Below are 16,732 nucleotides of genomic sequence, written 5' to 3'. Positions count from 1 at the left end.
AGGTATGTTGGACTCTAAATCCTGGTGCTTTTCTTCCTGTACACATTTTGGAAACACCAGAGCAAGAAATAATTTGTCTGTCCTGAAAAATCTCAGGATGTTTGGCAGTGGAATGCATTGATTAAAAGCTCTGGATTCCTACATCCCTGTTTCTATAGCTCACACGTTTGTCATTTCTATTCAAGTCCTGCCTAATAACTCCAACTGGGTAGTGTTAACCTTATATGTTTCATATTAGTCAAGATATTTCATTCTAGGTCGCCGGCAAAGATAACATGAGGGATTTTTTCAAATGCATCGTTTTGCAAACTTATTTTAGAGGAAAAGCAACCTTATAGAATTGATGCTACATACCCATTCTGGGAAAGTAGAATTTAGCATGGAACGACCACAATTCGTGCTTGCTGTTCTGACAGGAAGTGGTTAGATTCATAGTTCAGCAGATGGCTTCGGAGGCCTGAGTTACTTCTCCCACAGTGCCACCCCTGGGGCGTGATCACAGCTAGAAAGAGCAGGCCAGGATTACACACGGCTTCATTCTATTCTTTTCTTAAAGATAAATGTGATTAATAAGGTAATAGATAAATTAAAGCAGCAACAGCTTTTATAACAAAAATGTGTTTTAAAATATCATTGATTGTTGGCAACCAGGCGCAAAACAATGTTGGCATATGCTGAAAACAGACAAATTTCCTTTCACAAAGGCAACAACTTTTATTGATTGATTACACATTTAATGTGTTAGAATTCTACAAAGATTCTCACTTCCTAAGCAGAAAAATAACTTGTATTGTATTAGCAGATCCTTCATACCATTTAGAAGTTTCATTTATGAATTACTACATGATGCTGAGGTGCTCTACTATAATCACTTTTTGTTGTTATTATGGAATGATGAAAATATCTGTTAGGAAAACAGTTTGCTGTTTACACTTGCTTGTAATTTTAAATACTCTGAGAAAGGAGTAAGCAGAGCTGTTGGAAAGGCCCATCATGGGCGCAGCGACCTTTGGAGAGTATGTTCTTGACTCAGTCATCTCCACCACAGATCTTTAAGAGTGTGATTTCATAGTCTCCAGAAGTATCCGACTGTAAGGAATAGGAGAAAAGGACAGATGTAGCATAAATAATGAGGGGACCAAAACTGAATCAAATCCCACAGCTCTAGGAGATTCACTGCGGTGAGACTCATGACCTGGATCATTTAGTAAAATGTACCTGTAATTCCATTATTCATTCATACCTGAGTGTAATTATTTTCCAGACTAGCATCTTCTTTACAATACATAATGTTGAAATTCTTCCTGATTCATCGCAATTAAATTTCAATTTGGGTTTAAGAAAATAAGACTGCATCAATTACATAACATTACATAATATTACTTTCCTAACAAAACTTTAAAAATGATAATTTTAATAATATTACATTAATATTCATCAGACACTTGCTCTTCTAAGGGTGAACTACTTTAGTCTTACAACCCTTATAACTCTACACAGAAGGTACCCTAAGTATGTCCATTTAATGAGAAATGAGAAAAACAGAGGTTAGGAAAGTTGCTCCAAATCACACAGAGAATAAGCAACAGAGGTAGGATTCAAAGCCAGACAGCCTGGTGCCTCAACACCACACTCTACTGCCTGACTTAAGAAACTGTAACAAACTACATTCAGTTCCTTTCCTCTAAGCTAGGCCAAAAACAGCATGGTTCAGAACAGTCACTATGTGAGATTGAGGCCTAATGTAAAAAGATACCATGTTTGCTATGCAAAACAGGTAAAACTTTTACATAACATTGGAGGGAAAACTTGCTTTTAATCTAGACTGCCTAACATCTTCACATTATTCTTGTTTTATTCAAGGCAACTCAAAGATTGAGCACTTCTTATCACTTAAGTTTCACATCAGGATAAATATGAGAGTTAGCAGTAATGCAAAGGACACAATGAAGAAGGGTCATTTAGAGAAGAGGTTATGCATTGCTTTCATAATGAGATACAACAGGCATTAATATACATTCTCTTGTTTTATACAGATTGTAGTTCTTCCTCTATTGGTTTTTCTAAGTCTTGCTCTGCCATATGTAATAATCTCTGGAACTGCTGATAAGCCAATGATGCTCTAGCTGTGTATTAAAATAGCTCCCTTTTAGCTATCTCTGACCAAGTTGTAAACAATTTTTTGCGGTTCTATCAGTTAGGCAAGAAAATACACCCAAGTAGCTTAACGGAGCTAAATATAAATTCTGATCCACTGTTGATGCTAAACAAAGTCCATCCTTTCTCCTACCTCCATACCTTTATGCCTTCTCATAAAATAGCTATTCTATTTATATGGCATTTTAGAAATTTTACCATCATAAAAAAATTAATGTATTTTCAGAACCTTTGAACATAAATTACATCTTCCTAATGAGGCCATATTAATTGTTCTCAAGAGACTAACTGGCTCTGCTGGTGTAGTTTTCACAGTGCTACCAGCAATCCTCTCTTCTCTCAACTTTGATCCCATCTTTTATCCTCTACATTTAATCCATCCTGCCAATTATTTCTTTGCAGTGTTCTTTAAGTTATTCCTTTTTCCATTCTGACCATGACGAATCTACTCTAGGCTCACATCTCTTGTCTCTAGTTTCCTTGGTTCTAGATTCATCAACTGTATCTCCAAGGTGTTCATTTTTATTGCATTGTAAATCAAGTCCAAGGGCCACCATGTCCATCAAGCCCTTACTTTTCCTGTAAGTAGTCCTGGCTTTTTCTTCTTCTTCTCTGGCTTCCTTACCTTTGTCTTTTTTGCAGGCTCATCCTCAGCTATCCAGCCATTAATTGTCAGTAATGCTTAAATCTCAATTCTAAGCGTTCTTCTCTTCTCAATCTATGTTTTTCTCCTTAGATTTTCATTCATGTCCAACTATTCAGTAACATAACTGACTCTGAAAATATATCTCATACCACTAGCTACTGACCTGACAATTCTACTTATATGTTTCGAAGACATCTCTAACTCAAAGAGTGCAAAACCAAACTCATGAACTTTCTCTCCCACTCCCAAAAAAAGAAAAAGAAAACAAAAACAAAAACCTAAAGCCTGACCTTGCAGAGAATGGCACCACTATCTGATCCCAAGTTAGAAACCTGGGAATCATCCTTGATACCTTTTCTTTCTTGTTACTTACAGCAGGATATCACATCAAGTCCCCAAGGTTTTTTTGTTTTGTTTTGTTAACTCGATTTTTTATTTTATTTTATTTTATTATGTTATGTTAATCACCATACATTACATCATTAGTTTTTGATGTAGTGTTCCATGATTCATTGTTTGCATATAACACCTAGTGCTCCATGCAGAACGTGCCCTCTTTAATACCCATCACCAGGCTAACCCATCCCCCCACCCCCTCCCTTCTAGAACCCTCAGTTTGTTTCTCAGAGTCCATAGTCTCTCATGGTTCGTCTCCCCCTCCGAATCCCACCCCCCTTCATTTTTCCCTTCCTACTATCTTCTTCTTTTTTTTTTTTTTTTAACATATAATGTGTTATTTGTTTCAGAGGTACAGCTCTGTGATTCAACAGTCTTACACAATTCATAGTGCTCACCATAGCACATACCCTCCCCCAAGTTTTAATTCCTAAATATCTTTTGAGTCTTTGTTCTTTGCTCTCTTTGCATTAGTACTTTTCATTACCCAGTCATAAGCAGCTCCAGTATGACTAATAAAACAACTCAGCACGCCCAAATCTCTCCTTTCTTATGTCCAATTCATTCCCTGTGGTCACAGGGATCTTTTTAAAATGTACTTCTGATCATGACACTATGCACTTAAAATGAAAACTCTCCAATGTTTCTGGGCAAAAGACAAAATCCTTAAAACTGCCAAAATGGTCCTGGGTGATCTGGTCCCTCCGGCCTTATTTTTCATCATATTTCCTTACCATGAGGTCTTTCCACTTGTAATTCCTTTTCCTTTTGTTAGAATGCTCTACTGACTCTCCGACACCACAATCCTTGTCTACTCGTTTTCAGATCTGAATCATAACTTCCTCATAAAAGCTTTTCCTATAGGTCAAATCCTCCTATCATATGGTCTTACAGCACAATATCGCTTTCCTTTACATTTAACATAGTTGTAATTTTACATTTATTTGTAATTCCATAAGGGCAGGAAACTGTTTTTTCCCCTTTGCTTGTAATTGTAACTCTGAGCCAGGCACATAATATGCATTCAGTAAATATTTTTAATTGAATGAATGAAATACAAATTCTGTGATCTCAAAACTCTCTTTCAGCTAAATTCATCTCACCACTCGCATTTTGTTTTTCAATATTCCCCAAGGCAGACCCCCAATCGATCAAGTGCCTTACTATTTCTTTCCCTCCTTTCCTTACCATACACACCTTCCTGAAGCATTCGAGTCCCTGTTGAGCAACATAGAACCTGCCCACAGGAGGCACTCAACACAAGCTTATTAAACCTGAAAGGCAGGGTGGCTCAGTCATTAGACGTCTGCCTTCAGCTCAGGTCATGATCCCAGGGTCCTGGGATCGAGCCCCGCATCTGGCTCCCTGCTCGGCAGGAAGCCTGCTTCTCCCTCTCCCACTCCCACTCCCCCTGCTTGTGTTCCCTCTCTCGCTGTGTCTCTCTCTGTCAAATAAATAAATAAAATCTTAAAAAAAAAAAACCTGAAAGGCAGGTTCAAGACCCATTTCCCCCCAAAAACATTCCCTATCTAATCCCAAACTTCTTTAGTCTTAATTCCTAGATTAGTATCCTCTGTACTGCACTATCTAGTACTTAATTGTATGCTGTTTCATATTATCTTCTTCTAATTGTTTTATTTATGTTCACCTCAAATCTCCACACAGACTAAGAATTGAGGATGGCTACTATGTTTTCCATTAAAGACCCTGGAATTGTACTATTTATTAAATAGCTACTTAATTTGTTTGCTCAGTGAAAACTACCAAGAAAATGTAATTTCATCCAAATTTTGTATTAATATCTTACTATTAAGTAATAAGAGAGACACATTTTTTTTCACCTACCTTCTCCCTCCCCTCTTCCTCCCCCCAGTCATCACCTGAGAAAGGTGTTAATGAACAGAGAAATGTCTCAACTATAGGTAGAAGGAAGAGGAAGACAGAACCAAAGGTCAGGTGATATACATAATTCCTGAATTATGGAAATTTAAGCATCAAAAAGATCCTATTCATCAGTACTGAAAATGTAATGAGATTATTTAATATATGTTATACTTAATAATGTACATTTGTTTGTTTGCTTGTTGTTTTTTGCAATGTGGTTTGTGATTTTGTTGTTTAAAAATTTTTTCCCTGCTTCTAGGTCACAAAGGTAATTCTTGTATTTTCTTGGATTAGCTTTATAATTTTATCTTTTATATTTTGGTTTTTAGTTCATCTCCAGTTTACTGGTAATGTGGTGTTGGGTAGGATCCAGTTGTATTTTTTGCTATAGAGTCAACCAGGTTTCCCAATACATTTTTACTAAATAATCTGTCCTTCCCTACAGATTTATGGTGCCCCCTCTAGCCTATGAGTTTCCACAAACAATTGGATTTGTCTCTGAGGTCTCCATTCTGTTCCATTGATTCATTCGTCTGTTCTTATTCCAAAACTACACTTAAAACAATTAATAATTGCTTTGTACCATGTCAGTCTGTAGTAGGACTAGCCCTTTCCCTATCTTTATTCTTTGTATTTAAGGTTGATTAGTCATGAATCTTCATTCCTTCATATAAATGTTAAAGTAACTTAATCAAGTTCCTCAAAGAAATCCAGCTAGAATGTTGATTGAAATAAATCACATGATTTATAGCTTACTTTGAGGAACAACTGACATCTTTATAGTATCCTATCACATAACTCAAGTGCATAAACTCTCTCTCCATTTATTGACATATGTTACAGTGTTTATAACAGTCTTAAAGTCTTCTCCATAGAGTTATGTCGTCTTGGTCAAGTGAATTCCTGGATCATTTATAGTTTTTCATTTCTATTATGAATGGTATCTTAATTTTGATTATATAGTGTAAGAAATACTATTAATTTTTACAGGTTGATCTTTATCTGGCAACATTGATGAATTTTTATTAATGATAATTTATAATCCCTGTTGATTTTCTAAAAAGATGATTGTATTTACTGAAAATAATGAAAGCTTCAACTCTTCTGGTTCAATCTTTACACATTTTTTTTTCTTCCTTTCCAGTACCATCCAGGACCCCTAGTCCTCTGTAAGATAGTATTAAGGTATATTAGTAGTAGTATAGTATAATATTTATCAGTATGTTGGGAGCATTACTGTTCTGATCCCTATCTCAAAGGAACTGCATCTAAAGTTTCTCCACTGAGTATAAATATGTATTTGCTATAATAAGCTGGTATGTAAGCTTTATCAATTTAAGGAGGTTTGCTTCTATTCTTAATTTGGTGAAATGTTTTTTATCATAAATATGTATTGATCCTTTTCAAAAGCTTTTTCTACAAGAACTGAAATAATTATATAATTATCTTTTATATGTGTGGACTGTGGGAAATCACTTTAATTAATTTTCTGATGTTGAGCCATCCTTTTATTCCTGGGTTAAACCTCACTTGATTTTGATGTATTATTTTTTTAATAAACGGCTATATTCAGTCAATATTTTACTCTTTGCTATGTTCATAAGTGAAGTAATTTTGTCATTTTCTTTATCCTCTGTCTTTGGAATCAAGATTATACTAAAATCATAAAATTAACTAGGCAGGTTTCATTTTTCCTATATTCTGGTTCACCTTATATAGGATAGGAATATCTGTTCCTTGAAAGTTTGGTGAAGTTCACCTGTGAGTCTATCCGAGCCTGGGACTGGGGAGATAGGTCTTTGACCTCCTTTTTAATCTGTCTCACGCTTATTGATCTAGTTCAAGCTCTCTATTTTTTCCCCGATCCAACCTTAACATTTCATTTTTAAAACATGCACATTAGGTGATAGAAATGAAGAAACCTCATGTAATTTTAAATTACAAACTGAATTGTTTAGCAATGGATTTTTCTTTTCTATCAGGGTACGCATAACTTAGACGTGTCCTAATATAATAAGCCTCAATTAGCCAGCCACTGGGGAGGGAGAACTAATGGTTAATTTAATTTTCTAGTTTGCTGAGGGTGAACTGAAGGCCTCATGTTTCAACCTTGTTACTGGCAATCTTTATAAAATGTGTGAGTCTACTTTCCTGCCTTAGTAAGTACAATATGGTTAATGTTATTAAATCTACCTGTGTTGATTGAAACTATTGCAATGTGTCAGAATCGACTCAAATTTCATTGAGCGTGAGCTGATGAAATCCTCACTAAGCCCCAGGCACAGTCTGAGAGCTGCCTTTTTGAGTAAGTTCCCAATTTCAACTTAAGCACGCATCTCTTCCTGCAAAGGTTTAATGTAAAAACAAAAGCTCTGGTTCAAAGAAAAAAAGGATTGGTTTTGGTGAATGAATCTAGTTCGTTAATTGACATGCAAACGGAGTCCATTGGTAATATTTACCAAGATTACAAATGTATTTACATCTGCCTCAGCAATCCTACCAACTTATCCCTTAGATACACTTATCCCTTAGATACACTTGTACTTTATGGAATTGTGTATGCATATCACAACACTGTTTATAATAGCAAGAAACTGGAAACATCTATTGAAACGGTGGGTGCAAATATATAAATAATGGAATGATACGCAGCTGTTAAAAGAAGAATGAGAAGGTTCCTATAAACTGAAATGAGAAGAGCTCCAAAGTACAGAACCATGCTATCTATATTTTGAGTAAAACAAGAGGAAATTTAGCTATGCCTGAAACTAATGTGACATTGTATGTCAACTAGACTTCAGGTAAAAATAGGAAATTTAAAACATGTATTTTTCTTTCTTTCTATTCTCATAAAGAAAAGCTGAAATAAATAAAAATACTGTAATATCAAAAACAGGTAAACAACTTGCATGTACAATTCACAAAAGAACAATTCATGGCCACTAAACCTAAAAAAAAAATTTTGAGTGTCTATTATGTGCCTGGAATTTTAGAGCTAAAATTAATCACTCTCTTTAGGAGACATTTTGTTATCACTATTTTAAACTCAGAAAACACATTTATGCATTGACAGGGAGAGAGAAAACTCAGTCATATATCTCTATGTTTTAAGGATTATACAGGAAAGAGGATGAGTAGAAAAGACAAAATGGGTTTTGCTATTTTTAAGAGGAGACTTACTTTAATTGCTGAATATAGGGAATAGCCATAATGCTTCTTAAACTCTGCTCGAATGTCCAGAAGGTCTATTTCTGATCTGGACACCATTATTCGGTTCAGAGTAAACTCGTCGGTTCCAGCACCCTGTTAAGAATACAGGTGTCCACAATACAAATCTCACTGGTCACAAGACAACATACAGATCTATATCTATGGGAAACAGATAATGGTGCACAAAATATTCAACCACAGTGACTCTTCTTCACTCATTTGTCATCAAACTTCATCATTCATATATTCGAGAAATATTTATTGAGCACTTACTCTGTGCCATCACCATGCCAAATGCTGAAAACAGAGATGAGATAGCCCTGTTAAGCGTTCAATTTTGTAAAGGATATACTATGTAATCCAACATACGGGAAATATTGGGTACTATGGGAGTATATATAAGGAGGGCCTAAAACAGATCAAGGGTTAGGAAGGGTGTGCCTGAGAAAGTGGTATTTGACCTGGGGCCAAAATAATGAACCAGAGAAAGAAATCTACTCCATGCCAGATATGCGCTGTGCATACGGCAGCGAACAGTGCGGATTATAGCTCTGTTCGCATGGAGTCCACGTTTTAATGGATGGAGATGGACAGGAGAGGAAATTAACACATTGTTTATGTAAACAGTGATAAGAATTATGGAATGGAGTGTGACCGAAAGGAATCCAATCGACCTGTTCAGTCAGGAAAGACCTCTCTCAGGAGGCGACCTGAGAGATGAGAAGGAGCCAGCCATAGGTCGATCTGGAGGAGGTCCATTCCAGGCAGAGAGGGCAACAAACGCAAAGACTCTGGTGTGGGATGACACTTGGCATAGTCACGGACAGAAAGAAGGCCAAGTGGCTGAGGCATAGAGGGCAAGGATGGGGGGCGGGGCGGGGAGCGGTATAACTTCAGAGAGTCGGGCAAGGCTGGCTCCTGTTGGGGCTACCCACTGAGGTGACTGAACACGGGACAAGGAGCAGCCTTGGGTGGGGGGTGAGGTGAGGGACAGGATGTGTTCACTTTGGACATAACTTTGAAGGCACATGTGGACCTCCATAGGAAATGTCCAGTAGAGAGACTGAAGTACACATCTTCTCATGTGCCCGGCTCAGGGCAAGGCGTGAAGATAGAACAGAGCAAGAAAAACGCCTGTGTACTCAAGGACCTCACTGTCTAGCAGCAGCAACAGACAAGAAAGCGCAGGGTTTCTGTAGCACGAAAGGCTGCTGACTCGACTCGGTTTATTTTAAGAGGCCCCTGGGCCTTATGGGTTAGGCTTGAGGTCTGGTGTTCTCAACCAAGGTTCACGGCCTCCACTAACTGTGATGTGGGGAAGATAATTTAGTCAACGCTTTGCTGTACCTATCTCTAGAATGATTAGGATACTCACTACCAACCTCCAAGACAAAACGAGGACTCCTCCAAGGAGGGAAGGGACATGAAATTCCATCAGTATGATGCAGTATTTTTTTATATTCTCCTGGAGAGAGACTAAGAATGTATATGAAATTTCCAGACCTACCTTTAAAGCCTGATACAGTCTTTCAGCTAAAAAGGCAGGCACGTTTCTGGCACAGTGAACTGTTATAAAAAGCAAAGTAACATTCAGTTTCATTGAATAGAAATTGAGTTTATCTATGGTAATATGTTTTTTTAAAAGGTTCTTTGAGTAACCATACCACTCTACCCCCTGGTCACTACTAGCTTTTATTTACGATGGAGAGGTGAATGCTTCACCTGACTTTCAAAGGCTTATCAAGTCTTGATTCGCACAGAACTTAAGCACAGTCATTCTCTTTAGTCAGGGGGAAAATATAATTACCTGCCAAAGAAGCTCCCACAGCAGCTGACTCATCTCCTGATCCCAGACGCACCAACACCTACGCTTACATCGATAACTCCCCAGGGTGTACCTTTGCTCCATTTCTAGCATCTCTGCTGGTAAAGAACTTGGGCCCGCAGACAGCAGAGACCTCCTGGGGGGGACTGATCTGCTTACATAACGGTGTTTGTGTCTGCTTGTTAATCCACATGTCTCCAGGACCAGCTTCGGTCTGTGCCCGACTTTCTGTTCCGTACTCCCGGTTGGCTTGGCCAAGAGGGAGGAGACCTAGAGTTCCGACCTGGGCTCAGCTTTGGGAGTCTACGGATATCTTCCCATAATAACCAAATAGGGTCAATTACTAAATTTAGTAAATTACTCAATTACTCCATTTTCGACAAGCCTCAATAAAAATGCCAATAGAAATGTAATATTTTCATCTCTCCAGGAGTTTACTAATCCAAGCCTGGTGACAAACCAATACAAAGTTAAAAGGCAAAGTAAAACCTAAAAAGATAACTTCTTCATGCATCCACTTAACAGTATTTGTGGAGCACACCGTGTGCCCCGGGGACGGTGCCGGGGGCTATGGGAGCATAAGGATGGATCGGTCAACCTTCTTACAGGGAAGGAGTGAACCTTCCCGTCGATTTAAAACAAGTGCAAAGTAACTCAGGTTATAAGCACTGAAGGGCTTACCTATGGCCAGAAGTAGGTCTTCAAAATGCCCAGACAATTCTCCTTTTATGCTGTCCTCAATGTCCTTCTGGCTAATATTTCTGTATTCGTCAAATGCTAAAAAAGCAGCACCACAAAAAATATTTAAGGCATCCCAGTTGACCACAACTTGAATATATTCCAGTTTTTTATTTGATATGCAGCAAATCAAGTTAAGTGTCAAACTCAAAAACTCCTCTTTAAACCATCAAAATTTGAGCATGGAAGTTTTTGGTTTTTTTAATTATCTACAATAAAACCTAAACCTCGGGGCACCTGGGTGGCTCAGTCGGTTAAGCCTCTGCCTTCGGCTCAGGTCATGATCCCAGGCTCCTCGGATGGAGTCCCACATCAGGCTCCCTGCTCAGCAGGGAGTCTGCTTCTCTCTCCCTCAGCCCCTCCCCCCTGTTTGCGTTCTCTCTCCCTCTCTCTCTCTCTCAAATAAATAAATAAGATAAAAAAATAAAAATAAAAAAAGCCCCTAAACCTCATAGGCCATTTTCTTCAATGATCTCTTTCTCTCTCCTCCCTTCCCCCTTCCCAGGTTGATGGAATTTAAAATAGCTTGAAAGGTTAAATTAAAAATAATTTATCTAGTAAGGTGGGCTACTTTTAAATTATAGCATCACCTGGGAAACAATAGTGTGGTCATTAGTCAAATATGTTTTATCTGCTAAAGAAATCTTAATTATGCAGATTTCTTTCTGCTGAGTAAATCATTCCCTAAAGCAGCATGGCCTACCCACGCTTACCAGAGGTAATGTCTTGATCAGTTTTTGTCCCAAAGCAAAACCTATAGGTCACCAAGTACAGAGGCATACTTTGTAAGCCAAGTAAATTTTTCCCTAGGAAATTTTGAAAAACCTTTGGAGAGAAATCTAGCATTGTTTAGTTTTTATTCTTCAAATAAAGGTACTCATAAAGCAACTATAATATACTATTACTATTATTTTATAAAATAAGTGAAATGTAATGCCAAAATTAAGGAGGGGCAATCTCAGAATTAAAAAGTCATGGTGATATCCTCATGTTTCCTCATTTTTCCGTGAACTCAGCATAAGCCTAGTCACGCACTGTGGTTGCTCTCTCGACCAGCACCTGGGAGCCACCGCTGGAGGCTCACAGTAAACGGAGTTCTGGGCTTCTGGGTGCTGTGGCTTCCAGAAAGGTTCAGGGGGATACATGAGTGAGGAGGTGGCTGCTTAGCAGTTCCATGTAATAGTTGGTCTGACCAAAAGAACTATGCCGCCTTTCCCCCATTCACTGTCGAATCAGAAAGAGCCGAACGTTAATCCTTATTAACACATTAACAGATACCCAGCATGCCTGGTTTCTCTGGAAAGTGGCTAACTAGGGGAGAGATGGGTTGGAGGCATTGCCTTCGGGCTCCCCCATACCACCGGAATATTCCTCTCTGCTCTCACCCCAGAGGGCTCCCCTTTTCCTTCTCCCTGTTGTCCCTCTCCCACCTGTTACTTGTCACTCACTAGCTAATGTACTCAGCCTCCAGGGAAGACAAGAGTAGGGTCAGTTCCACCTTGAGTTGGAACACAGCTCCCCATGTTTTCTCCTGAATTGTTTATACATACAAATGGAACAGCCTTTGCAATTTTTAATTTCGTTTTCCAGAATTTTGTATATTAAACCCCAAAACATTTGCAAATGCAAGACAAAGCAAAAAGGTTTGTAATGTGAGTGCGTACTCAGTTTCAGTTGAGGAAAACTCCTTAAACAGAGGATCTCGGTGAATTTATCTTCATCTGTGCCCCATCTGTTCTCCCCAGCATTATAGAGAATCTATTGGATGAGAAGGAAGATTTAGAATGTTATTATGGACACAATCTCTCTCTTTCTCTCTCTCTCTCTCTTTCTGGGCAGGGGGTTGGTGGAACGAGAAGAGCGGGAGGTTTACTTGGTAGTAGAGGTTAGGGAGATAATCTCTTACCCGGGTCTCTCGCTGTTAGCGGACTAGGAACCTGAGAGTCAGGGAGGCTGGAGACAGAAGAAGAAGAACCAGCACGGGGGGAGGCAAAGAACCAGGGGTGGGTGATGCCCAGCCTTCAGGCTTCTCCTCCCAACAGGACAGGAGAGGGCAGCCTCCTCTGGTGCCACACGAATGAAAAGGCAGTCGAGGGGGAGAATGGCTACAGGAGATGTTGTCTTTGCTCTATTACTGACCTGGGCATCCTTTTTGGCCAGCTGCCCATCCACTTTCAGACTCTCATCTCTTCTGCCCTACACAGGGAAGATGAAAACAAAGGCAATCCTTTTAAGGACAGAAGATTCTAACACTCGGTATTCCAATCAGCAGGGCATTTTAGAGGTTTTTCTCCAGTGGAGACCATGAAGCACAGAGGAACTGGGCACTCGGGGCTCCTGTTCTGGCTCTGCTGCTCACTAGCCACGAAATTTCTAGCAAATCACACAATTTTCTGAGCCTCAGTTTCTTCCTCAAAGATCTTAAGGGGATGAAAAAACAGGCCACGGACTGGGAAAAAATATTTGCAAACACATATCTAAGACAGTACTTATATCCAAAATATATAAAGAGCTCCTAACACTCACTTAAACCAGTGAAAACCTAATTAAAAAATGGGCAAGAGATCTGCACAGAGATCAGATAAACAGTTGGCAAGAAAGCACATGAAAAGATGCTCAATATCATGCGTCATTAGGGAACTGAAAATTTAAAAAAAGAAAACACAACCATAAAATACCACGACATACCTACTAGAATGGCTAAAATCCAAAACCCTGACAACACCAAGTGCTGACAAGGATTTGGAACACCGGGAACTGTCATTCCTTGCTGGTGGGAATGCAAATTGATAAAGCCACTTTGGAAGAGAGTTTGGCCACTTCTTACAAAACCAACCACACTTTAACCATCTTCTGGCAATTGTGTTCCTTGATATTCACCCAAGTGAGCTGAAAATGTAAGTCCACACAAAAACTGTACATGAATGTTAGAAGTTTTTGTCCCTCATTGCCAAAACTTGGAAGAAACCAAGATGCCCTGCAACGGGTGAAACAAACTGGTGTATATCCATACCATGGACTAATATTCAATGATTAAAAGGAAAAGAGCTATCAAGTCCTGAGAGACACTTAGCATTTTAGCAAATGTAAGAAGCCAGTCCGAAGAGGCAACGTGCTGTATAGTTCCCACCATATGACATTCTGGAAAAGGTAAAACAATAGAGACAGTAAAAAGATCAGTGATTGCCAGGGGTTTGAAGGGAGGAAGAGAAGGATGAAGAGCTGGAGCACAGGGATTTTAGGGCAGTAAAACTATTCTATGTAATACTGTAATGGTGGGTGCATGACGTTATACATTTGTCCAAACCCATGAGTGAAACTTAATGGACCCTGTGGACTCTGGTTAATCATAATGTGTCAGTGTTCATTCACCAGCTATACTATGCCACACTCATGCAAGATATTAATAACGGGACACTGGGAGGGGCATACGGGAGCTCTCTGTACTTTCTGCCCCACTTCTCTGGAAATCTAAAAAGATTTTTATGCTCTTAAAAATAAGGTCTATGAAAACACAAAACCCTTGCAGCTTGCCACCAGCTCTCATGCCGAGAAGCGCGCATGCGTGCGTGTGTGCGTGTGTGTGTGTGTGCATGTGCTTGTGCACATAGCCCATTACAGAGAGAGGCGAGATAGGAAAAGGGAGATTGCCTGAATTATTTTGAAAACTTTAGGTGAATGAAATGTTCGGCTGTAACATTTATAAAATGCATTTATTCCCATTTTCAAACATTAGGTCCTGTATGCCTGTCTGATTTCCACATGATTTCTTTTATTTTCCTTTTCAGTGTGGCTGCTAGCTTGCCTTTTCGTTCTGGTTCATGGTGTGCTCTGCTCGAGTAAGAAAACGCCGCGTCTCATTGGTACCGCTACGAATAATCGCCTTATGTGCTCAGTACTGCACATGCCCACTCTCTCTCTGAATCTTCACAACACCCCCGGAGGTTGGTACTATTATTATTTTAATTTTACAGATGTGAAAACAAAGGTTTTGTTTTTTTTAAAGATTTTATTTATTTATTTGACAGACAGAGAGAGAGCACAAGCAGGGGGAGTGACAGAGGCAGAGGGAGAAGCAGGCTTCCCGCAGAGCAGGGAGCCCGATGTGGGGCTCGATCCCAGGACCCTGGGATCATGACCTGAGCTGAAGGCAGACACTTAACCACTGAGCCACCCAGGCGCCCTGAAAACAAAGGTTTTATGGCTTAAAATAGCTTGTCCACATAAAGCTAGTAGGCAATAGGGCGCCTGGGTGGCTCAGATGGTTGAGCATCTGCCTTCGGCTCAGGTCGTGATCTCAGGGTCCTGGGATCGAGTCCCGCATCAGGCTCCCTGCTCCTTGGGAGCCTGCTTCTCCCTCTGCCTCTCTCTCTCTCTCTCTCTGTCTCTCATGAATAAATAAATAAAATCTTTAAAAAAAAAAAAAAAAAAAGCTAGTAGGCAGTAAAGGAGCCCCAGAGAGCCCGGTTTTTTTTTTATTCTAAACACTGAAGCCCTACTGTTCACTGTTTTCCCGGGGCTGTTGTGTGCTCATGTGTGTGTGTAAATGGGTGTGCACTTATACACAGAAACCTCTGGGACAGTATGTTTGTGCCAATGCCTCATAAATTTGGGTTTGTAGGTTCAGTCTTTAAGGTTTTCACCATCTGAAGTAACTGAAACCATAATTGGGATAAATTGTTTCCTTGTGGCATCATGCCTCACTTTGACAACTACTGTTTCTATCCTCAGGCTGAGGCCAGTGCTGGGACTTTCTCACACACTAGGAGCTGTGTAAATCAGCTGAAAGAGGCCAGTGAGATATGGCTGAAATCACTTCCTCTCTACACACATGGGTGGTGATACCTCACCCTTGACCTTACCTCCTTCATTATAGTCATGAACCTCCTCAGAAGAGAGAGCTAGGTGTGGCCTCATTTGCACTGGTTTGTGCCACTGATGAATGGTTTAGCACCTCTTCCGAAGGTGGCAGAGATACAGCTGCAGCAAGTCTTTTTCGTTTGCTTTTATTCTTGCAAGTCTTTTTTTTTTTTAATCCAGAGACTGATATACCCATTTCTGAAGATAGTTTTTCTATATCAAGCTTCGTACTTAATTTAAATGCCGACAAAAGAAAGATATATTCTTTGGAGTCCAGAAATGAAAATGTAAGATGAACAAATTATTTCACGAGGAAAACTGCAATCTCATTGTCTCCATTTGGTTATTTTTAAACTCCCTAAAAATTATTATTGAGCATGCAGCTTATCGGGCAGCTAAGCAATATAAAATAAAAACTTACATCTGCCAAAGTCAACAGAGCCTTCCGGAAATCACCAGATGTTTCAGAACTAATGTCATCTCCAAGACTCTTCTTATATACTGAAACCAAATAAGAACACATTAAGCCTTGACAAACTGAAAAACATTATTACAAAACCGAGAAAAGCTTAAATGTCAACACTGGCAAGGAATGAGTACCTGAGAAAATAAATCTTGACTCTTTTTTTTTTAACTTCCTGGGGCTCTTCTGATAGGGATACATTCTTCTCGTAACTATTATTATAGTGTGTGTTGTGGTAGATACAGAAGAACAGAAAGAATTGCCATGGAAAAGCCAGGGTGGGCAAGCTGCTAGTTTGCCTTCTGATTACTATTTCATTCCTCCACAGTAACAGAACACTGTCCTTGAGCAAAACCTACTGCCTACGGCTTAGACTACATTCTCAGCTTTCCTCTTAGCTTAGTACCTTAGGTACAGCTCCATGCCTAAGTTCTTGGCAATGAAACGTAGGTGAACATGTGCGACATTGCTGGGAAATCTCCTTAAGGATGGCTTGTGCCCTTCCTGCATCCTCCTGCCTGGTCTGTAGACTGACGCCTGAAGCTCAGGCAAC

The 16,732-nt window shown here is 39.4% G+C and overlaps 1 protein-coding gene across 1 annotated transcript in view; it reads right to left on the bottom strand.

The window, feature by feature from the left end:
* Positions 1–689: 689 nt before the first annotated feature.
* ANXA3 (annexin A3) overlaps positions 690–16,732 on the bottom strand; it is a 52,197-nt gene continuing 36,154 nt past the window's right edge. Inside the window, exons 7-13 of the mRNA XM_036104732.2 lie at positions 16,138–16,217; positions 12,996–13,052; positions 12,521–12,614; positions 10,800–10,895; positions 9,801–9,859; positions 8,264–8,386; positions 690–1,089 (exon numbers count right to left, since the gene is read on the bottom strand). Coding sequence (XP_035960625.1) covers positions 1,030–1,089; positions 8,264–8,386; positions 9,801–9,859; positions 10,800–10,895; positions 12,521–12,614; positions 12,996–13,052; positions 16,138–16,217 — 569 coding nt within the window. The 3' untranslated portion in view covers positions 690–1,029. The remainder of the gene's footprint in view (positions 1,090–8,263; positions 8,387–9,800; positions 9,860–10,799; positions 10,896–12,520; positions 12,615–12,995; positions 13,053–16,137; positions 16,218–16,732) is intronic.

This window comes from Halichoerus grypus, chromosome 3 (genome assembly GCF_964656455.1).
Source record: "Halichoerus grypus chromosome 3, mHalGry1.hap1.1, whole genome shotgun sequence".
NCBI classification, from domain to species: Eukaryota; Metazoa; Chordata; class Mammalia; order Carnivora; family Phocidae; genus Halichoerus; species Halichoerus grypus.
This window is presented reverse-complemented; position numbering and strand designations above follow the sequence as displayed.